At 45.2% G+C, this 27,326-nt stretch overlaps 1 protein-coding gene across 1 annotated transcript in view; it reads left to right on the top strand.

Annotated features, from left to right (window-relative positions):
* LOC117358113 (serine palmitoyltransferase 3-like) overlaps nt 1–27,326 on the top strand; it is a 227,082-nt gene that overhangs the window by 108,625 nt on the left and 91,131 nt on the right. Inside the window, exons 7-8 of the mRNA XM_033939643.1 lie at nt 438–543; nt 19,355–19,574. Of these exons, the coding sequence (XP_033795534.1) occupies nt 438–543; nt 19,355–19,574 (326 nt within the window). The remainder of the gene's footprint in view (nt 1–437; nt 544–19,354; nt 19,575–27,326) is intronic.

Raw genomic sequence — 27,326 nt, 5'->3', positions numbered from 1 at the left:
TGACAGTTTATGAGAGTAAAGTTAAGTGAGTGTAATGTTAAAATAAATTGTTAATAAAATAGCTGTGGCCAATTTCCCCAAATAGTGGGTCTGTTGGTTATTTGGTGGTGGGTGCTTTTTTTTGGCTTGGGTGCAGTACAAGTGCTGAGGTTAATTTTTAAAATTGTTTTTCATTGGTTTTTAATGCCGCTTTCAATTATCAGTGCCAATTAACCAATTTAAAAAAAATTTAAGTTAGGTGCCTAACTCAGTAGGTGTCTTTTATAGAATCAGGGCCTTTGTGACAAGCATACAAGGATTACTGGTGAATGCATGTGTGCTTGCTGACATATACATAAGAAACGGCAGTTTAACCATATGCTTATACCTAGTTGGATTAAGTTTAGCTTTCTGTTTCAATCTAAATGCTAAAATCATTTTTTGATGGCTTTTGATAGATATGCAAAGCCTAGAGAGGTTATTGAGGGATGCAGTGGTGAATGGCCAGCCTCGGAGCCATAGAGCCTGGAAAAAAATCTTAATCCTGGTCGAAGGCATCTACAGGTAAACTTTTTTCCTACATATCGCACTTTTTTTGTTGGCAGAAATTTAATGAATAGCGAATGAAGGTAGGAAATCATGACTGGGGAAATCCTAGAGCACTGTGTTAAAGCAAATTGTGAACTAGAATAGCATTTTCACGAGCTGCTTAGAATCTTGATTTGTGCTGGAGTTCAGAGCACCAGTATTCTGTAAAGATTTCATTCCTGTCCTCTGCATTGGTAGAAAGATGTTTATGGCTGACAAAGCTCCTCTGTACTAGTTATAGCATACTCTTAAAGAAATTACTAGTAGGCTAAACTAGAAGTAGTTTCTGTAACATAGAGCAGGACCACAAAAGAGTGACTTCAGAGCCATCCTCCAGAACACAAAAAACTGTGTTGGAGAGGTGAGATGGGTTACTGTATAAATTAATGGTATGGAGATCCTTAAGGTTAGAAACTCTTTTCAGGAAGCCAGCATATTCTATGTCCATTGCAGGTAGTTTTCCAATGCCGCAAGTTGCTGTGTTGGTAAAAGTGAGATGTAAGCATAGCTTACTATTGAGAATCCCTGGCTTTACTGGCCACATGATTAATTTTTTTTTTTTAATTGGTGGTTTTAGAGCCTTGATTATAATGGTGTAGTGTTTGGCAGCCTGCTGGAGTGCACAGCTCTCTGGAGCCTCAGTGCTAGCTCTGTCATACTGGATCCAGATTTTCCTCTGCTTTAATTTTGGACAGCTGTCGCTGCTCAGTCAATTTATCTCTAGATACTTCTTGATAACTTCAGAATCAAATGACCACTAGGCTGCTGCAGTGCTGGCCTGAATCTTCTCCATAGTTTGAGATAGAATTATTCCAACATATAGCCTGAAAAATAAAAATCTAAAATTCAAAAAATGTTTGCAAAGCTGTGACATTGCTGTGAACAAGGCTGCCCTGTGAACTTCAATAAGATAAGTTGCTCAGCATTTCATATTCTGCTCTTTTCACTGGTTTTCAGCATTATATCTGCTTAATTTCTCTTCTCCTCCCTGTTTCTTACTTTAAAAAAAACAAAAAAAGCACAAAAAAATAAACCCTTCTCTTTCCTCTGTTAAATCTTATTTCCTCTTCATAGGAATAAGGGTAAGACTTTTATTAACTCTAATTAAATCCTGGTGCCTGTGGCTCAGGATGACTAAAGTAGGGAAAATCCTGTTATAAATCCTGTGTTTTAGGGTAGCCACTGATTTGTTATAGAGCCTGCATTTTTGTTTAAAATACTGTGTTTTAGGTGGTATAGAGCCTATATTTCTGACTTACTAGTTTTTAGCCATTGTATCTGCCGATTAGGTGGAGAAGGGAGAGGCTCTGTTTTACTTCTAAAGTTAACTGCATTATCTTTGGGACAGTGCTGTGAACAAGGCTGCTCTGTGAACTTCAAAAAGCTAAGTGCTCAGCATTTCATATTCTGCTCTTTTCACTGGTTTTCAGCATTATATCTGCTTAATTTCTCGTCTCCTCCCTGTTTCTTACTTTAAAAAAACAAAAAAACCACAAAAAAAATAAACCCTTGTCTTTCCTTTGTTAAATCGTATTTCCTTTCCCTTTCCCTTCATAGGAATAAGGGTAAGACTTATAGTCCCACCATATAGAGACCCAAATAATCAGGACTACTCAAATCAAGTCACTTCACAACCAATCAAGATGACCTTTATTCTATGCAATCACTGTGGTGCTTTAATTCCAAGACACACTATTTGGAGGCTTAAGGCTTGCCCCATCTGTCTTCAACTTGCTAGTATTAAGGAGGAGCTCTGCAAACTTAAACAGGAATTGAATACAATTAAAGCAGCTTTTATCACTCCACAAAATCATACCAACTTACCACCTCTACCTCAAAGAATAAAATAGCCCAGGAATAAATGGGTCACAGTAGGCTCAGGAAGACTGCTATATGTAACACAGAAACATCCACCTTCACAAATATTACCTCTACAGAATTCCTTTGCTCCACTAGTGCACTGCGATACTCAAGAAAACAGAAGGGAGGTGGGACTGAAACCAATGAAGGTAACTCAAGAGAACAAGCTCACCCTAAGCACAAATAAAAAAGCCAAAAACGAAAAACTATTACTGTTGGGGGATTCCATCATCAGAGGCATTAACCTTGGAACACAAGGCGAGGAAACCAAAATAGTGAAATATCTTCCAGGATCCTCAGCTACCAGGAGTTCCAGGCAAATATTGTTTATTGTTTGTTTATTGTTTAATTAGTTTTTTGATGAAACGCTTTATCGATTCTGCAAAGCGTTGTACAGAGCATTAAATAAAATAACATTTCAACAAACATAAATTACAATAAAACATACTTTCATAAAAATCTATAAGACGAACTATTACACATACTAGGTTGATTAAGGACGAACGAACAAAAGACACGTGAAGGAAAAAGGGGAGAAATACAATAGTTATAGTAAATGAGAGAAACATTAAGGGTAAATACAAAAGGGCAGGAATTAATAGAAAGAGGAAGACTAAAATAACTTTAGTTAAAATCAGCTTAAAAGAGAAAGAGAAAAAAAAGGGGTGATAAAACTTTAGTTAAAAGCATCTTTAAAAAGGAAACATTTTAAGTTACTTTTAAATGTTTTTAAGTTATTTTCCGTTTTTAGATACAGTGGAAGAGCGTTCCAAATCGTAGGGGCTGTTACGGAGAAAATAGAAGTTCGACGTGTGCCAATTACTTTTAAGGAAGGAATGACTAGATTAGACTGGGATATGGATCTCAAAGATCTCGGTGGATCATAAGGAATCAATACTCTATCTATGAAAGCTGGGGAATTAGTCTGCATAGTTTTGAAAGTCAAAAGGGCTATCTTATAAGTTATCCTATGTGAGATTGGTAACCAGTGGGCGTCTTTTAGCAGAGGGGTAACATGGTCATACTTATTTGCTCTGAAAATTATCTTGATGGCCGTATTTTGAATTAGTTGCAGACGTTTCAAATCTTTATGATATATGCCTTTTAGAAGCGAATTGCAATAATCTATTTTTGAAATTATGAGTGAATGAATCAAAATGTTAAGAGAACTGGTGTCGAGAAAAGGGGCCAATGATCGAATCATTCTTAGTTTGTAAAAACAGTTTTTAACCAGAGCACTTATACAGACTATAATTAAGGAAGAAACTAAGGATTTTAACACTGATGTTGTCATCCATCTGGGAACAAATGACCTGGCCAACAACTCCACACTTGCAGCACAGAAAGCTTTTCGGGAACTTGGTGAGGGTGTGAAACCTTTTGTAAACACTTTAGCTTTTTCTGAAATACTGCCTGCATATGGAAAGGGAGAGCAAAGAGTGAAAAACACAGAGGACTTTAATAGATGGCTCAAAGCCTGGTGTCATCAAGAAGGCTTCAGGTACATAGGAAGATGGGGAAATACATGAAAGGACAAGAAGCTATATTGCATTGATGGGCTACATATTACTACAGCAGGAAAAAGAAATCTTGCAGAGAAATTTAGACAATATTTTTCTAGGCATTTAAACTAGAAGGTGGGGGTGGTGTATGTATGAAGGACAATTATAGAGACCACCCCCGGCAAAAGAAAAGATGTGATAGTAGTAAAGACTGCAACATAAGCAATATCAGCAACTCATTTCTTAGTATTGCAACGGAAAGTGAAACGAAACAAAAATCCATACAAGATAAAGAAGCACTCCTTCGCCTTTTTTTTAGGCTGAAGGAAGTTCACTTTTTGAATATTAAAATCTCAATGTTTGCAGATGTATCCAGAACTACACAGACAAGAAGGAAATGATTCCTAGAAATGAAAGATAGCATGAAAGAATTGGGAGCAAAATTTCAATTGTGATATCCCTGTAATTGTATGATCTATTTGGATCAGAATTCCTATATATTTTATGAACCCTCCCAGTTACAATTTTTCTTAGTACGCAAGCCTATATCATAAATGGGGATGTGTCACTACTTTTCCTAATAACTTTTTGTTTATAATATCATTCCTTCTGATTGTGAAATTGTCTCTCTCCATAATGAGGTCTATTACAAGAGTATTGATGCAGTGTAAGGAACTGTTGATTTATTTGCTTATAATTTCTTATTTTTTTAATGTTTAAGACTCTTGTATCTTTTCAATATGTATTTTATTGAAATATGTTCAAATTGATAAAAAAAGAATACATATAAATGATAAATAAACTGAAGAAAGAAAGATTTAGCACACCTGTAAAATGAGATCCACAGAACAAAATAACTCCTTTATCAGTATGTGAATCTATAATGTGAAAAATACAGACCGTTTAAACTGGATGCATTAAAAACTAATATATAGCTCAATGAACTCATGCTTGTGAATATAAATTTGAAAACCAAAAATATAACTAAGCATATGGAATGATATGAGAATGATATGAGAATGATATGGAATGATATGAGAAATAATAAACATAATGATGTGTAGATGATCAACAAACATGATTATTAAAAAAGGTGCAGTGTTAAGAACATGCCATATAAAAAAACAGAATACATTATATCAGTACATATTGACAATGCTGTATACAAACTGCAAAACAATCAATATGGAAAAACAATTCAACAAACATTAAAGATAATAAAGCCATGATGAACTATATCATATTGTACAAAAACACTGCAAATTTTGGGATGGATATATATACAGTGGTACCTCGGTTTACGAGTGCACCGGTTTGCGAGTGTTCTGCAAGACGAGCAAAACATTTGCAAAATCAGCACCTCGGAAACCGAGCGCGCTTCGATTTGCGAGCGCCCCCCCCCGTGAACCGGCACCCTCCCCCCCCCCCCGCGATCCGGCACCCCCCGCTGCCATCGGGCACCCCCCCGCCGCGACCTGAGGTCCCCCAACCCACCCGAACCCTCTTCTTACTTTGCTGTAGCCTCCGCAGCGGCAACGGCACCAGCATGTCCTGTGCGTGGTGCCGGTGCCTGAAGATCTGCTTCCTGTGCTGGGCCTTGAGCATGTGCGCATGCTCAAGGCCTGAGAGTTCACGTCGAACGTGAACTCTCACGTCGAACGTGAACTCTCAAGGCCCAGCACAGGAAGCAGATCTTCAGGCACCGGCACCACGCACAGGCCCACTATCCCACCACGTAACACGGGGCAAACCCCATTGTCTCAGTGTCCCTCGGTTCACTTTCCTCACAGGAAAAAGGCGATTAAACTTCCAAAAAAACCAAACTTCAAAATAGAAGTCCTTGCTCAGTTTCAGCGATGTATAGGGAGGGTGAGGGGTTCTGGTGGGGGGATGCCCACTATGTTCAGGGAGGGTGAGGGGTTCAGTCAGGAGAAACTGGGCATCCCTCCTGCCAGTGATGTAAGGGGAGGGTTTTCCATTAGGAGAGATTGGGCATCCCTGCTGCTGGCAATGTATAGGGAGAGTGGGAGGTCTGGCGGGGGGGACGCCAGCTATGTTTGGGGGAGAGGATTCCGGCCGGAGGGACTGGACATCCTTCCTGACGGTGATGTAGGGGAGGGTGGGGGCGGTCCGGCAGGAGGGATGCCCAGTCCCTCCTGCCAGCAATGTACAGGAGGGACGGGCAGCCGCTAAACTTATTGCAGCAGGGAGATCCCTTGCCACGATAAGCTCAGCGGCAACCCAATTCTCTAAGCAGCGCCTGTGAAATGAACATCAGTTAGAGAATCGGGTTATTAGGCGGTTTTAGATGCAATTCTCTATAGGACACCCGTGTGCAGTTCTCAAAAACCGCTTAGGTGGCTTCTGAGACTGGGCGTCCTATACAGAATCTGGGCCAAAGTGTTCACCCCTAGCTTTAACTCAAGTCTTCATCACTTTGGGACATTTTTAACAGCCTTGTCAATTGGTCCCTGTGGTAGGCTGTCCAAGATCATCTGCACTGCTTCCTTGAGTTCGGCGATTTTGTGGCTTTGAGTGGAGCTTGTAATTGGGCTCCAACATTGCTCCCCCAGCTTGGCTCTATGTTTGCTAAGTTTGCCCCTGCCTCGACCCTGCTTCCTGCGAGCCAGTCTGAGCGTTCTGTCAAGGCGCGAGGAGCTAAATCTGTCAGGTCTCGACCTTTGTCCTCCAGTGACTCCTCGCCTCATCCTTCCAAGTCCAGGTCTCCAGCTACTCAACCTGCTCGAGAGGTGGTGCAGAAGCCTCGATTCAGGTGTCATTTGAAGCATTCCTCTTCATTGAGGCACCTGTCTTCGAGGAGGGATATGAAGTCTTCTCTCCCTCGTTCTTTGAGGCCCATCGAGACTCCCTCCAAGCCCAGTCATAGGTCTCGAACCAGGAAGCCTTTAATGCCTCGTTCTTCTCCACTTAGAAGCTCATCGAGGCCCCAGACTCCTCTGTCGAGGCATGCTACGAGGGATCCTCGTTCGCTGGTTTCTACGAGAGATGAATCAAGGCATTCAGTCCCTCACACTCCTTAGACCTCTCCATCATGTCCTGCCAAACATAAGAACTCTCTGACTCGGGGGGGGGGGGGGGGGTCACGTGATGCAGCCTACCTAAGAGGACGCCTGTGAGGAGAGCTCCCGCCCCGTCCCTCTCAAATCGGCAATTTTTATCTGCTTACCGGGTCTTCCCTTGGAGCTTTTTCTGCTGCTCTGCTGGGGATCAGCTGCTGCCCCTACCCGGGTGCTTTGCTGATCGTTTTGAGCACCAGGTATGCCTATAAAATCGGCACGGGGTTCCCGGGAAAAATCTTTGTCTACCCCCTCCAAGATGGCGGCGGACCAGGCCACCTTCACGATCCCGGCTGGGGACTGGATTACCGACATCACCAAATCTGTATTGGCAGCGCTGGCGGATAGACTGAACAAAATACAGTCCGTGGTAGATGAAATGAATGAAAAATTCGACTCCCACACCCGACGCCTGAATGAGGTGGAGCAGCGCATGTCTGACCAGGAAGACACGTGCTCGAGCATGGCGGCGCAGATGTCGGCACTACAACAACAGACCAGGGAGTTAACTGTCCAACTGGATGACCAGGAAAACCGCAGCCGATGAAACAACTTGCGGCTGGTCGGGATTCCGGAATCGGTCACTGATGCGGAGTTATATGAGACCTTTAGCAAGTGGCTGCCTACCGCTCTGGGCATTGCTGAAAACACCATGCAATTTGCCTGCGAGCGGGCCCACCGTGTTGGAGTGCGTGTTTCTGGGGCCGGGAGACCTCGCGTGGCTATTGCCCGCTACACGAATTGGCGGGAGAAGGAATTACTGCTCCGCGCGTTCCGGAAGGTGGGGGCCCTGGAATATGAAGGCTCCAAAGTACTGGCTTTTAATGACTATTCGATAAGAGTGGCTGCTTTACAAAAAGCCATGGCACCCTGCTGTACAGATCTACATAATCAGGGGATCAAGTTTGCCTTAGTATTTCCAGCTCGACTGCGGGTGTGGCATGATGGGCAGACCCACTCCCTATCTACGGTGGAGGAGGCTCGGGTTTTCCTGACCAAGTTACCTGCCTGAGCTCACATCGCAAGACATCGCTTTCCTGATTTGTTTCTGCTCTGGCCTGGCGAGGCTCTTGGGTTCCTTGGTACTTGCTGAGCTGATAGCGGGAGTGGTACCTCGGAGCCCGGAATAGCACTCCTGGTTTATCTGCTTTGGGTCTACAGGATTTCTTGTTATGCTGCCTGGACTGCTCTGTTTCTGGAGTGGATTTGGCCTCAATCCTTCCTGCCCTTCGTATAGCTGAGTCCGTTCTGTTATATGCTGGCTGGGGGTTGCGAGGGGACTATGCGCCCTGGGACCTGCACTGAAACCTCCCCAGAATGCTGGGGTTTGGAGCCCTGAATATTACTGAACTTTTTTGACTTGTCATTAGTCTGCTCCACATATCACTTCGTTGTGCCTGTTCGACTTTGTTGCATTTTGGAGAGTAGGGGACATGGATGGGGGGTGGAGGGGGGGTCTCCGGGTAGGTTGGGGGTCTGTTTCTGGGAGTGCATGTTAGAAGGACTGGCGTGCGGGGGGGAGGGAGGGGGGTGGCGTTAATGGGAGCGTATGGGGTGTATGTGTGGAGGATGGTGTGTGTTTGGCTGGCGTATATGAGAGCGGGTCGGGGGAGGGTGGGGGATTGCTGGATTCTATGGGTGCTTTATTTAATGGGGGCCGGGCCTAGCTGGGGGGTCTGGTCTCTTCATCCATTTTCTCTTTTTATATTGTGGCTCTATTGGTGGCTTTTTATGCTGCATAGCTATGGTTAATTTGACAGTGGTAACTCTAAATGTTGATGGTATTCATTCTCCTATTAAAAGAAAGAAAATTCTCACGTGGCTCAAGCAGCGTCGGGTGGATATTGCTTTCCTTCAAGAGACGCACCTTACGAGTGCTGAGCATGAGAAGCTGCGCAGGGAATGGGTCGGGGATGTGAGGTATTCAGCCTATAATGGCGGCCAGAGAGGAGTGGCTATCCTGGTTCATAAAAATTTGCCCCTACATATTCATAAAACAATTCAGGATAAATAGGGCAGATACATAGTGGTCGCAGGGGACCTCTGGGGTTTTCAGTTTCTTTTTTGCAATCTGTATGCCCCGAATGTTTTTTACTCTGGGCTGCTGGGTATCATGGCTCATTTCCCTACTTACCAACTGATTGTGGGAGGTGATTTTAATGTCACAGCCGACCCGAAGGTTGATTGTTCTCCTGCCAGGCCGCGGCCTCGGAATCGTGAGCAACAAGGGATGAATTTCTTCTGTGCTCACTTGGGGGGGTGGATACCTGGAGAACTCTCCAACCTTTTGATAGGGAATTTACATTCTACTCTCATCCCCATTCTATGTATTCCCGACTTGATCATGTTTTGATATCTCACACCCTTTTTCATCGTATGGACAGGGCTTCCATTGAGGATAATACTTTGTCGGACCACTCGGCAGTCCTAGTGGCAATAGAAGTCACGGAGCGCAGGGGTGACAAGTTATGGCGATTCCCGACCTCCCTTTACGGCGACCAGAAGTTCAGAGACTACCTGAGGGACAAGTGGGTGGACTATGACTTGTATAATAATACCCCTGATGTAGATCCGGTAGTATTCTGGGAGGCCTCAAAGGCTGTATTGAGGGGTCATATCATCCAATATGTAGCCGCACAGCGGAAGCAACAGGGGGAGAAACTTCTTGCCCTGACGGGGAATTGACCGAGCTTCGTAAGCGCCACCGAACGACGTTACAGGGTTCAGATGGTCAGCAGATCCGCGCTTTGCGCTTTCAAATTAATGAGATCCTGGACGCTAGGGCTCGACAGGATATTTATTATCAAAAATTTCATCTTTATCGATGGGGTGGAAAGGCGGGCAAACTCTTGGCGAATTTGGTCCGGCCTTACCGGAAGAAGCAAATTATCCGTGTAGTTAGGAATACGAGGGGAGAGACTCTTACCCAGGAATCTCAAATCCGAGAGCAGTTTGTTGACTTTTACAAGGCACTTTATGCACAGAGGGACTTCACGATAGAGGAGCGGGATTGCTTCTTTCAGGATTTACCTATCCCGCGGTTGTCAGAGGATCAGACGGAGCAGTTGAACGGCGCCATCTCATCGGAGGAAATCCAGGCGGGGATTAAAAAACTAAAACTCAGTAAATCGCCTGGTCCGGATGGCTTAGAACCGCAAGGCACAAGCGGAATAGAAATCACTAATGTAATGTAATGTAATGTAATATTACAAACTTATGCCTGACTTGCTTTTCACAACCCTTGGGTAATTATTTTAATTTCCTTTCCACTGACCCCAAGGGCGTTCCGTGTAATCTAGCTCATATTACCTTGCTTCCGAAACCGGGAAAGGACCCCGCGCAGGTCGGTTCGTATAGGCCCATCGCCTTATTAAATCAGGATGTTAAGCTGTTGGCCTCTATTATGGCAACTAGGCTTAATGTGTTTCTCCCTCAACTTATCGGGGATGACCAGGTGGGTTTTGTTCCTCAGCAATATGCATCGATGAACCTTCTTAAGGCACTGACTGCGATCCATGAACATAGGGGGAGAGGGGGTACTTCCGCGATTGTCGGGCTTGATATGGAAAAGGCTTTTGACAGTATTTCCTGGCAGTACCTTTTTTGGGTGTTGCAGGAATATGGTGTGGGGGGGACTTTCCTTGCTTGGATACGGGGGCTTTATACGAAGCCGCAAGCTCGGCTCCTTATTAATGGCAGCCTTTCACAGCAATTTCCACTCTGCCAAGGTACTCGCCAGGGTTGTCCCCTCTCTCCCCTATTGTTTGTTTTAGCTATAGAACCGCTAGCTATTAAGATCCGTACCAGCCTTGCCTTACGGGGCATCCGCATAGGTAAGTCGGAGTGCCGTATTACCTTATTTGCAGACGATATTTTACTTTTCCTGGACCTGGCCCCTATTCATTTGCCGGTGGCGTTACAATTGGTATCGGCGTTCGGTGTTCTCTCCGGTCTCCGGGTGAACTGAACGAAATCGGAATTGTTACCTTTGTCGGGGCTTGGGTGGGAACCTTGGCACTCTGGTCTGCAGTTACCTCCGGTGATAACTCCCATGAGGTATTTGGGTATCTATTTGCACCCAGAACCTGGGGTAATGTACCAGAGTAATATCTTGGCTGTACTTGATAAGATTCAGGCTTTGTGTCACGCGTGGCGGGATCTCCCGCTGTCCCTCTTGGGGAGAGCGGCGCTCATCAAAATGATCTTATTGCCTAAGCTACTCTATCCTCTCCAAACGGTGCCCTTTTGGATTTTACAGCGCGATGTCCGGAGGCTTCGCTCTCTCTTTTCAGTATTTCTTTGGCGTGGCCGGACAGCCCGTATTGCCTATGTTAAGTTGACTCTTTTTAAGCTAGAGGGAGGGCTAGGGCTTCCGGATATCCGTGCTTATAACGTGGCGGCTTTGATGCGCTTTATTCACGAGGGAGTGACGGGGTCGGCCAGATTCTCCCCGGAGGGGTGGCTGGAGGGATGGAGTGCGCCTTACACTTTCTTGAACCTTCTGCACTCCCCGGGGGGATTGCGAGGCGACTTGTCTTCTAAATTTCATTTTTTGCGCCCTCTCCGCCAGGCATGGAGGTGGTGGCGTCGGGTACAGGCAAGATCTCCCCGGGCATCGCCTTTTCTACAACTGCAGGGCAATCCGGAATTTTTACCGGGAGCGGGAGGTTCCCCCTTTGCTGATTGGGCGGCTTGGGGGGCTTTGACGCTCTCACACCTGATGGATGCGGACACGGGGGTATTTGATTCTTTTGCCCAATTTCAGGATAAGTAGAATACATACCCAAAACTAATTTCTTTGCTTATTTACAGGCCCGTCACTACTTTCAGAGTCTTTGTTCGCGCTATGGTGCGGAGTGGTCTTGTGGCAACCTCGATGTACACTTATTGCGTATTCCGTCTGCCCTGAGCTCTCTCTCGCTCTGATATCGGGTGGTGCGCTCGTCTGTGTCTCAGGGGCATCTGACTATGTTATGCGATGCTTGGAACAAGGACTTGGCCTCCCATTATACCCCTGATTCTTTTCTGACGCTATTTCACTCCCTTCATGCTTTTGTGAAATCTGCGGCCTGGCAGGAGACCCAATTTAAAATCCTTCATAGAGCTTACATTACTGCAGCTCGGGGTGCTCGGATGGGTCTATGGGAGGAACCCACATGTATTAAGTGCAGTGGAGCCCCAGGGACATTCCTCCATTCTTTTTTGGAATGCCCTGAGCTTGCTTTATGGAACTCCTCCTTTGCGCAGCTTCGGCTGGTTCTCCAACGCACTATTGATTGGGATTATAAGACATTGTTGCTCGGTGATCAGACTTTATTGGAGGAGCAGGGCCTCACGGTTCCCCAGAGGCGCTTTATCTACCTGACGCTGCTGACAGTTAAACGTCTGATCTTGCAATATTGGACTCAGACGGGGGCTATTCCTCTGGACTGTTGGATACATCAAATGCATGAGTTAGCCCGCTTTGAGCTTGGTTACTACAAGCACTCTACCAAGCCTGAGGTACTGGCTTACCTGGCCTTATGGCGGGTTTATTTACAGCTGCCTATAGTCTCCAGCATGGGGGGTTCAGGGGGGGTGTCTAGCTGATGGGGGTATGGATGTGGAGCATGTTTGTATGAGAGGGTGGAGTGCATGAGTGGGTGATTGGTTAGATTCTGGTTTGGGGGCTTCGCTGAGGGATTTGGTTGTTTGTTATATATTTGAAAAAAAAATTTTGTTGGGGTTGACCTGAGAGTCATACCATTTCTGATATGGAATATGGAATATGAACAGCGATTACATCAGTTGTGTTTTACACTTCTGCTTAGCTTCTTGTATGCTTGTTGCCTATTGTTTTATTTTCTGTTTGTACTACTGGTCTCTCTTGTTGACTCCTCAATAAACATATTTTTTAAAAAAAAGAACTTTCTGACTCTGCCTATATCAAACAGACAGAAAGAAAGGGGATATAGAAACATAGAAACATAGAAATAGACGGCAGATAAGGGCCACGGCCCATCAAGTCTGCCCACTCCAGTGACCCTCCCTATCTATCTTTGCGGATAGATCCCACATGTCTGTCCCATCTGGCCTTAAAATCTGGCACACTGCTGGCCTCAATAACCTGAAGTGGAAGACTATTCCAGCGATCAACCACCCTTTCAGTGAAGAAGAACTTCCTAGTGTCACTGTGCAGTTTCCCGCCCCTGATTTTCCACGGATGCCCCCTTGTTGCCGCGGGACCCTTGAAGAAGAAGATGTCTTCTTCCACCTCGATGCGGCCCGTGAGATGCTTGAATGTCTCGATCATATCTCCCCTCTCTCGACGCTCCTCGAGTGAGTAGAGCTGCAATTTCCCTAACCGCTCCTCGTACGGGAGCTCTTTGAGTCCCGAGATCATCCTGGTGGCCATTCTCTGGACCGATTCCAGTCTCAGCACATCCTTGCGGTAATGCGGCCTCCAGAATTGCACACAGTACTCCAGGTGCGGTCTCACCATGGATCTATACAGTGGCATAATGACTTCAGGTTTACGGCTGACGAAACTCCTGCGTATGCAACCTATGATTTGCCTTGCTTTGGATGAAGCTTGCTCCACTTGGTTTGCAGACTTCATGTCTTCCCTGACAATCACCCCTAAGTCTCTTTCTGCTTCAGTTCTTGTCAGAATCTCGCCATTTAGGATGTAAATCTTGCATGGATTTTGGTTTCCCAGGTGCATGACTTTGCATTTTTTGGCATTGAAGCTGAGTTGCCAGGACCTAGACCAGTGCTCCAGCAGAAGTAAGTCATGCACCATATCGTCTGCCATTGCTTTTTTGTCTGTGCTTTTGCTCACCACATTGCTCAGTTTGGCATCATCGGCGAATAATGTTATTCTACCTCGGAGCCCTTCTGTCAAGTCTCTTATATAGATGTTGAACAAGATCGGGCCCAGAACGGAGCCTTGTGGCACTCCACTTATCACCTCCGACATTTCGGAGGGGGTGCCATTCACCACCACCCTCTGAAGCCTACCCCCAAGCCAGTTCCCAACCCATTTGGTTAATGTGTCGCCCAAACCTAAAGAACTCATCTTGCTCAGCAACCTGCGGTGTGGCACGCTATCAAATGCTTTGCTGAAATCCAGGTAGACGATGTCCAGGGACTCACCAACATCCAGCTTCCTCGTCACCCAGTCAAAGAAGCTGATCAGATTGGATTGGCAGGATCTCCCCTTAGTGAATCCATGTTGGCGGGGATCCTGTAGATTCTCCTCGTCCATGATCCTATCCAATTGGCGTTTGATTAGGGTTTCCATTAGTTTGCTCACTATTGAAGTGAGACTCACTGGTCTGTAGTTTGCCATCTCTATCCTGGAGCCTTTCTTGTGTAGTGGAATGACATTAGCCGTCTTCCAGTCCATCGGGACGTTACCTGTACTAAGGGAGAGATTGAAGAGCGCAGATAGTGGTTCCGCCAAGACATCACCCAACTCCCTGAGTACCCTAGGGTGTAGGTTGTCTGGCCCCATTGCCTTGTTGACCTTGATTTTTGACAACTCGCAGTAGACGCTGCTGGGTGTAAATTTGAAATTACTAAACGGGTCTTCTGATTTAATCCTTGTCTGTGGTTGAGGGCCGATTCCCGGTGCTTCGCGGGTGAAGACTGAACAGAAGTATTCATTTATTTTGAATACTTGGGCTTTTTCCGAGTCCGTTTCTACATAGTCTCCGTCTGGTTTTCTGAGTCGTACTATCCCGCCCGAGTTCTTTTTTCTGTCACTGATATACCTGAAGAAAGATTTATCTCCCTTATGGATGTTCTTTGCTAGAGACTCTTCCATGCAGAATTTGGCCTCCCTAACTGCTGCTGTGACGGCTCTTGACTTGGTTAGATAATCTTCTCTGGAGTCCTGTGTCCCTGATTGTTTGTAAGAGATGAATGCTTTTTTCTTCTCTTTGATGAGGTCCGAGATCTCCGTAGAGAACCACTGTGGCTTGTTGTTCCTACTCCGTTTGCTTACTGATTTAACATAGCGGTTGGTTGCTTCCTGTATGGTGGTTTTCAAAGTTGACCACATTTCCTCCACGCTGTTGGTGTCTGCTTGGATTTGTAGCGCCTGGTGAACGAAGTCTCCCATGTCTTGGAAGTTTGTGTCCTTGAACCTGAGAACCTTGGTCAGTGTGGTAGATTTCGTGAAACCTTTCCTGAGATTGAACCATATCATATTGTGGTCACTGGAGGCCAAAGTTTCACCCACCGAGACCTCTGTGATACTTTCTCCATTGGTAAGTACCAGGTCCAAAATTGCCTGATCCCTTGTTGGCTCAAATACCAGTTGCCTGAGTCCTGCTCCATGCAAAGAGTTTAATAGCTTCCTGCTGCTGCCGGAGGCAGAGGAAAGCGTGACCCAATCCACATCGGGCATGTTGAAGTCACCTACCAATACTGTGTCCCCCTGCAAGGTGATATTCTCTATATCTCCGATTAATTCCATATCTAGGTCTTCTTGATGTCTTGGGGGTCTGTATACTACGCCAAGATACAGGCATTTGTCCTTCCCTCTGGCCAAATTTACCCAAAGGGATTCCCCAGTGTACTGTACATCTGTGATTCTGGTGACCTTAATGTCATCTTTAGTATATAATGCTACCCCACCTCCCATTTTGCCCTCCCTGTCCCGGCGAAGCAAGTTGTAACCTGGTATGACCATGTCCCACCCGTGGGAGTCTGTGAGCCAGGTCTCAGATATCGCCACCACATCCAGGTCGGCATTCCTCATTTCTGTTTCCAAGTCTAGGATCTTGTTTCCCAGATTGTGGGCGTTGACGTACATAGCCCTCCATGTTGTGTGTTTGTTATATCTCAATGGGGACAGTCCCTCTTTATCAACTAGGACACCATTAGTATTTTTCGCGTGTCTCTTACACTCCCTAGACCCAGAGTTACAGCGTATACCTATCCTGGACTCCCCATGACTGCAGTGTGCTCCTATTTCAGACTCGGTAATGTGTGTACCCTGTGGGGGTATTCCCGTTTGGGCTACTTGAGCTCCTTTAGTGCAATTTGCAGCGTGTGCACTCTCGCTGGTCCCAGAATTACAGTGTGTACTCCCTCTAGACCCAGAATTGCTATGTGTACTCCCCCTAGACCCAGAATTGTAATGTATCCCAGAAATGTAGTGTTTACTTAGTTCAAACTCTAAAGAGTATTGGTAGCCCAAACCATCCCCCAACTTACCTAGTTTAAAGCCCTATGTAGTAGGCGGGCTAGACGGTGTCCAAGGACGTTCTTCCCCCTCTTGGTCAGGTGTAACCCGTCTGGTCCCAGCAGTCCTTGCAGTGCCTCTCCGTGGTGCAGGATCCCAAAGTTCATCTCCTTGCACCATTCCTACAGCCAGTCGTTCACCCTCCGGACTCGATCCTCCCTGGCACTGCCCTTGCCCCTCACTGGGAGGATCGAGGAGAAGACCACCTGCGCATCCATCCTCCTCATCTTCTCTCCCAGGGCTCTGAAGTCTTCGGGTATGCTCTCCGGGGTGCCCCTGGCAGTGTTGTTGGTTCCGACATGGATGAGAATCATAGGGAAGTGATATTGGGGCTTGATGAGTCTGCTCAGGCTAGCAGTTACATCCCGGATCCTGGCCCCTGGCAAACAGCAGACCTCTCTTGATTGCAGATCTGGTCTACAAATTGGTTCCTCGGTGCCTCTTAGCAGTGAATCCCCGATGACCACAACTCTGCGCTTCCTAGGGGTGGGCCGACCTGTGGACTATGGAACCGGAACCGTCTGCTCAACCACTTCTTGTACTTCATTGTCAGGACCTTCCTGTAGCAGCTGGTATCTGTTCTTAAGGGGGATATGTGGTGTCGATGTAGAGCTGCCATGTATGTGAGAGAGAGAAACAGAATTAGGTTTTTTGCGTTTTCCTGTGGAGGAAGTCACCAGCTGCCAGGAATCAGCGTCTCCAGTGACTTCCTGAATTCCGACGGTTGGATTCAAGTCTGAAGTTCTGGAAGCTTTGGGTGTCTCAAGGATGGTCAAGTCAAGCTCTCGTTCGGTGATCTGAGACAGTTCTTGGATTATTCCGTCGATGAAGGTCTCGTCATCACGGATGCTCCTTAAGCGTTGAATCTCTTTTCTCAGACTCTTCAGCTCTAGCAGAAGGCTTTCCTCTGGCTGATCAATTGGTTCCGTCTGAGTGGAGACTGAAGACATCTTTGAGGGGATGGCCTCGGTCTGTACAGAGACCTCTGCCCTCTGCCCAGGCTCTCCCTCTATCTGTACGAAGACCGTAGCCATCCCCTGGGTACTCTCGGCGACTGAGCTGCCTGTCTTGACTGAAGTCTTGCTGCCTCTAGTTCTGCCTGCCATATATAAAGGTTTTTTTATTATTATTTATTTATCTTTTTTTTATTTTTATAGATATGTCAGAATGGGGGCTGTTAGGTGTTGGTCAGAATGTGTTGAGGTTGGAGGGATAAATTAGTTAGTTTGTTTAGGTCAGAGGGATATACTAGTATGTTAATTGATAGGTTGCCTGTTATGAGCTAGAGAGGACAGACTAATTTAAATATTATTAAATATTAGAGGATAGATGATAGCGTGGTCTGCCTGTTAGAATAGAGTGGTTGGTGTAGTCCACCTGTTAGGTGTGCTTGTAGGTTAGGTAGAAGTAGAGAGTTGAAAGACCCGGAAGAAGGAAAGATTAAAGAAAGACTGAAGTTGATTGGTAAATTAGCTAGTTGTAGGATTTTAGAGACCAGCTGAAATTGATGGCCCTTCCTTGATGCCCTTCTTGAGGCCCTTCGCAAAGGCGCTCTCGCTAAGGCAAGCGCCTTTGCCGCTCGCCTTCGCCGCGCGCCAAACGGCCGCGCGCCGTTGGCTTGAGCCCTTTTATGGGGGGGAGATCTGCTGTGACGTCGGGGGGGTGGGCGGAGTTACCAGCGCGTCCCGTCCGCCTCCGACTCTGGCGATTTCAGCGCTTCTCTCCGCTCCCCTGCTTTGCCTCCTCCGTCCCTTGTAAGCTCCTCCGCTGCTTTTTCTGACCCTTTCTCTGTCTCCTCCGCTCCTCCGTCAGAATGGAGAGAGAAAGACAGACAGACAGAAAAGAGGGCAGGGAGACAGAAAGAAAGGGGGCATGGAGAGAGAAAGAAAGAAAGAAAGAAAGAAAGGAGGGCAGGGAGACATAAAGAAAGAGGAGGGGGCAGGGAGAAAGAAAGAGGAGGAGGCAGGAAGAGAGGAAGAAAGAGGAGGGGGCAGAGAGGAAGAAAGAGGAGGGGGCAGGGAGAGAGGAAGAAAGAGGAGGGGCAGGGAGAAAGGAAGAAAGAGGAGGGGGCAGGGAGAGAGGAAGAAAGAGGAGGGGGCAGGGAGAGAGGAAGAAAGAGGAGGGGGCAGGGAGAGAGGAAGAAAGAGGAGGGGGCAGGAAGAGAGGAAGAAAGAGGAGGGGGCAGGAAGAGAGGCAGAAAAAGTTGGGAGAGGGAATGAGGTCTGGAGGAGAGGAAGCATACAGGAGGCTAAAAGAAGGGAAGAAATATTGGATGCACAGTCAGAAGAAGAAAGTGCAACCCAGAGACTCATGAAATCACCAGACAACAAATATAGGAAAAATGATTTTATTTTCAATTTAGTGATCAAAATGTGTCCGTTTTGAGAATTTATATCTGCTGTCTATATTTTGCACTATGGCCCCCTTATACTAAACTGCAATAGCGGTTTTTAGCGCAGGGAGCCTATGAGCATCAAGAACAGCGCAGGGCATTCAGGGCAGCTCAGTGCGCTAAAAACCGTACAGTGTGCTTTGTGAGGTTTTTTTTATTTTATTGTTGGTAGATCATTTTGACTTGGTCATTTTAAAAGTAGCTCGCAAACCCAAAAAGTGTGGGCACCCCTGTTATAGAGGGTAAGGAAACAGGCAGTCCTATGTTTCTTCCATAATCTTTCTGCACAGGGAGTTAAAATACTCCAGAATGACCAGAATGAAACCATCTCGGCCAGGGTTGATTAGAAGAAGGCCTAAAAGAAGGGGATACCTTAGACACCAGAACTGAGTGCTGAATTCCAGACTGGGAATCCAGAGAAAGGGTGTCAGTCAGACGATAAAAAGGAACAAAGAGGAAGGATTGAGTCTTGGAACAGCTAAAGGAGAAAGATCTGGGAGTATAGCATTAGTGACTAGTGCAGTGATTTACACTGATGTAAATGTGTTATGCATGTTTAAATCATCTCAAAATGTAGCGAATCAGCTCCTTAATTTTGTCTGTATTTCAGCCTCTGTGCAGGAGGGAAATGCTTTTCATGATAAATATACAGTATACATGGATAGCAGGGGCAAACCACTCTAGTCAATAGTATCTAAATGCAAGGTGTTTTCCTACTCCCTAGCATGGAAGGTTCGATTGTGCGACTGCCAGAGCTGGTGGCCTTGAAAAAGAAGTACAAAGCCTACCTGTACATGGACGAAGCTCACAGCATTGGTGCAGTGGGGCCAACAGGTCGTGGTGTGGTGGAGTATTTTGGGGTGGATCCTGCCAGCGTCGATGTATTGATGGGAACTTTCACTAAAAGTTTTGGTGCAGCTGGAGGTTACATAGCGGGTAAGAAGGTAAGATAAAATTTCTTGTACTCTCACAATAGCAAATTTTTTAAAAAAATGTATTTGTGTTAATTGTTGCTTAGTATAATCTTTGCCTGAGCATATTTTAAGATGTGTGAGTTCTTTCACAAATCCAGCAATTAGCAGCAAAGAAGCAGCAATATATATAAAAAGCACAAGCTGAAGGAGATGAACCAACAGGAAAACTATATAAGCAGTATATATTTTTAATTTATCCCCCTCCTTTACTAACGCATAGCATGGGTTTTAGGGCCAGCAGCGGCGGTAACTTCTCCGAAGCTCATAGGAGTTCTATGAACGGCGGATCTGTTACCGCTGCTGCCAGCGCTAAAACCCATGCTACGCATTAGTAAAGGAAGGGGTTAGTGTTTTACAAAGAATCATCCTAAACAAAATACTCATATGATGAAATAGACCTGACGCTGCATTGTTTAAGCAAATTGCTTGTTTTGGGCTATTTTTATACTTTCATGTCATGCGAGTGATAATGAAAAAAGAAATAGAAAGTATAATTGTTAAAATATTACATATGTTTTCTTATAGTGGTTTTTATGATTATTGTATGAGTAGTCAGTTTTGAAGCTCTATTTGCTTTTTATGGGATTACAAAAATTATACAAGTATACATTTGAAAGGTAAATTGAGAGCTTCCTTAATATAAAAGAAAAATAATTTAACAAATCAGGAACAAATGCAGTTATAATAAGCATTCAAAACTAAAGACCACTGACAGGACAGGACCACTGACAGAGGACAGGAGAATGCATAAATGAGGAAAAAAAAAACGTAAATCAACACAGCTTGAGAAATAACCTAAGAAGATGCAGGCTTAAAGCAAAACATCTTAAATTTCTGGTCACTTCAGGAAAGGAAACTACCAAGCAATGAGGGAATTGGTAAGGAAGAAACTTAGGAACACTTCCAAAACATGGCTAACGGTAAATCATGCCTGGTCCTTCTTCAGGGACATGGTGAGCGAGGCGCAAAATCTGTATATCCCCCAGATTCAGGAAGGGGTGTAAAAAGAATCGAACAAAAGACCCGGCGTGGATAACCAAAACAGTGAAGAAAGCGATAGGCAATAAGAAAAAATCATTCAAGAAATGGAAAAAGGACAAAACTGAGGGGAACTGGAAAGAGCACAAGAAGCATCAAAAAGAATGTCACCATGAGGTCCGGAAAGCCAAAAGAGAGTATGAAGAGAGGCTAGCCAGGGAAGCAAGAAATTTCAAACCATTCTTCAGATATGTTAAAGGGAAGCAGCCGGCTAGAGAGGAAGTGGGACCGCTGGACGACGGAGACAGGAAGGGAGTGGTGAAGGAGAAGGTAGTGGCAGAAAGGCTTAACATGTTCTTCTCGTCTGTATTTACAAACGAAAACACGTCCAACATACTGGAACCTGAGCAATTCTTCAACGGAAGTCAGGCAGAAAAATTTACATCCATAGAAGTGAGCCTTGAGGACGTTCGTAGGCAGATAGAAAAACTAAAAACTGACAAATCCCCGGGTCCGGATGGCATACATCCAAGGGTTCTGAAGGAATTAAAGGAGTAGATAGCGGAACTACTGCAGCAAATTTGCAACTTATCCCTGAAAACAGGCGAGATCCCGGAAAATTGGAAGATAGCCAACGTTACGCCCATCTTTAAAAAGGGATCAAGAGGTGACCCGGGAAACTACAGGCCGGTGAGCCTGACTTCGGTTCCGGGGAAAATGGCAGAAGCACTGATAAAAGAAAACATCGATCAACATTTTGAAAAACATGAACTTCTGATAACCAGCCAGCATGGTTTCTGCAAGGGAAGATCGTGCCTAACGAACTTATTGCACTTCTTCGAAGGGATCAACAAACGGATGGACAAAGGAGACCCCATAGACATCATATATCTAGATTTCCAAAAAGCCTTTGACAAGGTGCCCCATGAACGTCTACTCCGGAAACTGAAGAACCATGGGGTGGAAGGAGACGTACATAGATGGATCAGAAACTGGTTGGAGGGTAGAAAACAAAGGGTAGGAGTAAAGGGTCACTACTCCGACTGGAGGAGGGTCACGAGTGGTGTCTCGCAGGGCTCGGTGCTCAGGCCGCTGCTATTTAATATCTTCATAAATGATCTAGAAACAGGGACGAAGTGCGAGATAATAAAATTTGCGGACGACACCAAACTATTTAATGGAGCTCGGACTACAGAGGATTGCGAAAAGTTGCAAAGGGACTTGAACAAATTAGAAGAATGGGCGGCGAAATGGCAGATGAAGTTCAACATTGAGAAATGTAAAGTATTACATGTGGGGAGCAGAAACTCGAGGTACAACTATACAATGGGAGGGATGTTATTGAATAAGAGTACCCAGGAAAGGGACTTGGGGGTAATGGTGGACATGACAATGAAGCCGTCGACACAGTGTGCAGCGGCCGCTAAGAGAGCGAATAGAATGCTTGGTATAATCAAAAAGGGTATTACAGCCAGAACGAAAGAAGTTATCCTGCCGTTGTATCGGGCGATGGTGCGCCCGCATTTGGAGTACTGCGTCCAATATTGGTCGCCGTATCTTAAGAAGGATATGGCGTTAGTCGAGAGGGTTCAAAGGAGAGCAACACGTCTGATAATAGGTATGGAAAACCTGTCATTTTCTGAGAGATTGGAGAAGCTGGGTCTCTTTTCCCTGGAGAAGAGGAGACTTAGAGGGGATATGATAGAGACTTACAAGATCATGAAGGGCATAGAGAGAGTAGAGAGGGACAGATTCTTCAAACTTTCGAAAAATAAGAGAACAAGAGGGCATTCGGAAAAGTTGAAAGGGGACAGATTCAAAACAAATGCTAGGAAGTTCTTCTTTAGAGAATGACACGGTGAAAAAATTGGTCCCCGTCACCGCCCCGTCCCCGTCTCACCATCCCCGTCACCGCCCCGTCCCCGTCTCACCATCCCCGTCACCGCCCCGTCCCCGTCTCACCATCCTCTTCACCGCCCCGTCACCGCCACTGCCACCCCATTCACCGCCCCGTCACCGCCACTGCAATCCCATTCACTTTTCTTTATTTACGTATAAAGGAAACATTCTTTAAAACTTTAAAACTTAGTTAAATATTAGTTAATAACTATACAAAAACAAAACACGCAGAGAAAAAATTAATTAATATAAATTCTCAAAACTGACACATTTTGATCACTAAATTTAAAATAGTTATTTTTCATACAGTTTTTCAATCACTAATCTTCCACCACCCCTGGGGCTAGCAATGCAAAAACAAACACGACATGTACTTTAAATGCTGCCGTGATTAGCATAGTGACCGCGGCTACGGCTGCAAGTCTCCCCTCCCCCCAGCAATCACGGCAGGAGGGCACCCAACCCCTCCTGTAGACCCCCCCAACGGCCCTCCTGACAATCGCAGCAGAAGGGTACCCAACCCCTCCTGCCGGTCCTCCCAATGGCCTCCCCTAAGATCGCCGGCAGGAGGGTACCCAACCCCTCCTGCTGGACCCCCCCCCAACGAACCCTCCCACCCCGGAACCCCCTTAGTCTTACTTTCCAAGTTGGACCGGACGGCTCCTCACACGTATGGCCAGCAGGCTTGCCTCCGTCCAAATGAGGCGGGCCCGCCCCTACCCTGCCCAACCCACAGGATCCTAGGGCCTGATTGGTCTAGGCACCTAAAGCCACTCCCGCTATAGGAGGGGCCTTAGGTGCTTGGGCCAATCAGGCCCTAGGATCCTGTGGGTTAGGCAGGGGAGGGGAGGGGCGGGCCCGCCTCATTTGGACGGAGACAGGCCTGCTGGCCAGACGAGCGAGGAGCTGTCCGGTCCAACTTGGAAAGTAAGACTAAGGGGGTTCCGGGGTGGGAGGGTTCGTTGGGGGGGGGTCCAGCACCCTCCTGCCGGCGATCTTAGGGGAGGCCATTGGGAGGCAGGGGAGGGGAGGGGCGGGCCCGCCTCATTTGGACAGAGGCAGGCCTGCTGGCCAGACGAGCGAGGAGCTGTCCGGTCCAACTTGGAAAGTAAGACTAAGGGGGTTCCGGGGTGGGAGGGTTCGTTGGGGGGGGGTCCAGCAGGAGGGGTTGGGTACCCTCCTGCCGGCGATCTTAGGGGAGGCCATTGGGAGGACCGGCAGGAGGGGTTGGGTACCCTTCTGCTGCGATTGGCAGGAAGGGTTGATCTGACAAATGAGGAGCACGGTGAAACACAGGTAAATAGCGGTTCCTAGAAGGGGGTACATTGGCCCGCGGGGACAAAGCTGTTCACCGTTTCCGCGGTCGGTGAATGGCCTTGTCCCCGTCACCGCAGCGACTGCTAGTTTTCTTCCCCGTTTTCGGCGGTGACCCGCGGCTTAAATGCGGTGGCCGCGGGTAAACCGTCACCGTGTCATTCTCTATTCTTCTTTACCCAACGTGTGGTGGACACCTGGAATGCGCTTCAAGAGGACGTTATAAGGCAGAGTACGGTACTGGGGTTCAAGAAAGGATTGGACAAATTCCGACTGGAAATGGGGATAGAGGGGTATAGATAGAAGATTACTGCACAGGTCCTGGACCTGTTGGGCCGCCGCGTGAGCGGACTGCTGGGCACGATGGACCTCGGGTCTGACCCAGCAGAGGCATTTCTTATGTTCTTATGTTCTTATGAGGCTTGCTAAAATCTGTACCATCCACAGACCTATCCGAATTTAGGTTTATCACGTAAGAACAAAACCAATTAGGGTAAATAAAAATAGATGTATTTTACATTCATATACTAACACATTCACAGGGAAACTTCAATAGGAAAAATGCTCCAATATGTTTGAATCCTCAGTATGAGGTGGAAAAAAATGTTGCTGCCTCTTTTGGGTATCTGTTGATACTTCTGGGAACACCCATATCTGAGAATCATAAAAACATTGATCTTTGTACTTAAAAAACAATTTCAAAATACAGTTACAGTTTAATTTGAAATACTAAAGAGGCCATTAATATAGCATAATTAGTAATTCTAGTTAAATAGATGTTTCATTCTGGACAGTATGTTATTCTTGCCATGCTCACGAGCATAGGGAGAAGGAATCCATGTGCCGTGCAGCACGTGAAGGGGGCGTGAGCATTGGGCTTAGCCTCCCCTTTGGGCTCTATGACTGAGAATCCTTCGGGATATCTGTATACTTGAAGAAAATCCCTATTGGAGCCCCTGATCAGCAGCATACCTAAGCATAAGAATTGTCAGTCATCACAACAGTGGCTCCGAGAAATTCTAGCTTCCCCTAGACTTGATGGAAGCCTGCACATTTCCATATTTCTGGAGCATAGGAGATTCCATGTGCTGGAGAGACAGTCAGTTCTCAGTACTTCCCTTTGGGTTGGCAACAGTACCCCCCCCCCTCGCATGTTCACCAAGGTGATGGTGGTGGTAGCAGCGCATCTCCACAGGGCACTAGAAAAAGAGATTAGGTTCTTACCTTGCTAATATCTTTTCTAGTAGATAGGTGTGTCACCCTGCCTATATCTCAATCAGGAAGTTCGAGTCAAAGCTGAGATTTTGATGTCAGTCAGACATAGGGGTATGAAGAATAATCTATTGCTATAACATACTGGAGGGGGGATGTTTGAACTCCATAAATGTTTGATTGTTATGGTATTTCAATGTTTCAGTGGCTCAATTAAAATGTTTTAACATGTTTGTTATACTTTCAGAGCAGAACAGATTTGTAGTTTGGGGAGTCACCCCATATCCTATATAGGGCTATTTCCTGCTTTGGTACAAACCGAAGGAGGCAACAGAGCCCACTGAAGGAGGAGGAAGAGTTGAAAACCTGGAATAGATTCCTTTTACATGGCTCACGAGCATGGGGAGATTACTCTACTGTCCAGAATGGCATACCTATCTACTAGAAAAGATATTAGCAAGGTAAGAACCTAATCTCTTTTTTCTTTGCCCTAAGAGGATTCAAATTGCCACCATATCAGACATAAAGCTAAAGATATCAAACTATATAATTTATATAAAATATAACTTTAAAAAGTATATAAAACACTGTACACTTAATTTATTATAGCCCCTTTATGACATAAGTTTAAAAAAAAAAAACCAAAACTAAATACAAGTATTAACATAGACATCCATAAAAAGCCAAATACATTATGTAGGAGGCACAGTTGTATATATACATTTCATATGTAGAGTGTTGGCATGAGGTTATGATGAACAAATTTTGGTTGCCAAACATAAACTTGCCCTTTGAGCTTCTAATAAATTTTACCAAACCATATAACCTCAACTTAGCTGAACCTGCTTGTGACATGCATTTTTCAACATGTTTAGACCTATGCTTCAAATTTACTTCATACAACCACAAAAAACAGGGAGGAATGGAGGGAAGTATAATACAAAAATTCAAAAATATCACTCCAAAACAAAAGCATCACACAAGCCAAGAAAGTTATCTTATTACTTAAGCAAAAGAAAAGCCTCAGACAAACAGTGTGAAAGAGTGTGGGTACACCTCTCTGTTTATCTAAGGCTTTTGTTTTGGAGTGATATTTTTGAATTTTTGTATCAAATTTACATCATACAACAATTGCTCAGATCAGGTTAAATACTGACACTGTTGCCTCCAATAATAAACACATGCCACCTTTGCTTGAAACTATGTTTATGCTGTACTGTTTGGCAAATAAATACAAATTTAACATTAAAAATTGTGACTGGAAATAGGTGGGCTCTATTATAGGCATTGTTATGGCAATTTTGGGGTGTGGGAGCAAATTAGCTTTGCTTTGATAAAGCTTATGAAGACTTGCACAATTCAGACTTCTTTGTTTGGTTCCTAATTATTTTTTTAGATAATTATTTCATGTTGAAAGTAGTGCAAGTTGGTAACCATGCTACTCTTATTTTAATGCTTTATGTATAGTAACTTTAGGCTGCAGAATGTGAAATATGCAAAGAAGTGAAGATTTTTTTTTAAATATAAGTAGTGTTACATATGTAGTATGTGGTTGCTTTATCATCTTTTCTAACAATTGAATACTGAAATTTTTTTTTAAATGCACTATTAGTGGTATTGCTGTTCAGTTTTAGAACCATGCAGAAGAGTATCTGATTCAAGATGGTTGTTAGCAAGTTTTTGAGCTTACTATATTGCTATATTATAAATGGGGGTTGTGGGGGAAAGAGGAGGTAGTTATCCATTTTTTTAAAATCTCTGTCTCATCCCTCTACAGGGACTGATGTAATACGCCTTACCTTTAGGGCTACCTACTGGTGCTTTCTAATGCTCACATAAAAACCTTTTTTTAAAATTACCAATGCAGTAAACAATTCATATGTGAAAGAAAAAGCAAATGCAAAGCAGCATGCCAACTGCCATGGAAACATGCATATATGAATATTCTAGTGCATCAGGCAGTGTTAGCTGCAGAATTAATATTTTGAAAAGAACATGTTCTGAGTCTTACAGGAATGTTATATGCACATAGAAACATAGAAAATGAACGCAGAAAAGGGCCACAGCCCATCAAGTCTGCCCATACCAATTTCCTACCCCCCTGACTTTACTCTCTTAGAGATCCCACGTGAATATCCCATTTTCTCTTAAAATCTGACACGTTGTTAGCCTCAATCACCTGCTGAGGTAGTTTGTTCCAATGATCGACCACCCTTTCGGTGAAGAAGTACTTCCTGGAATCACCATGAAATTTTCCTCCCTTGACTTTTAGCGAGTGACCTCTGGTGGTCGAGGGCCCTATAAGACAGAAGATATCAT

Source organism: Geotrypetes seraphini, chromosome 3 (genome assembly GCF_902459505.1).
Source record: "Geotrypetes seraphini chromosome 3, aGeoSer1.1, whole genome shotgun sequence".
In the NCBI taxonomy this organism is placed as follows: Eukaryota; Metazoa; Chordata; class Amphibia; order Gymnophiona; family Dermophiidae; genus Geotrypetes; species Geotrypetes seraphini.
This window is presented reverse-complemented; position numbering and strand designations above follow the sequence as displayed.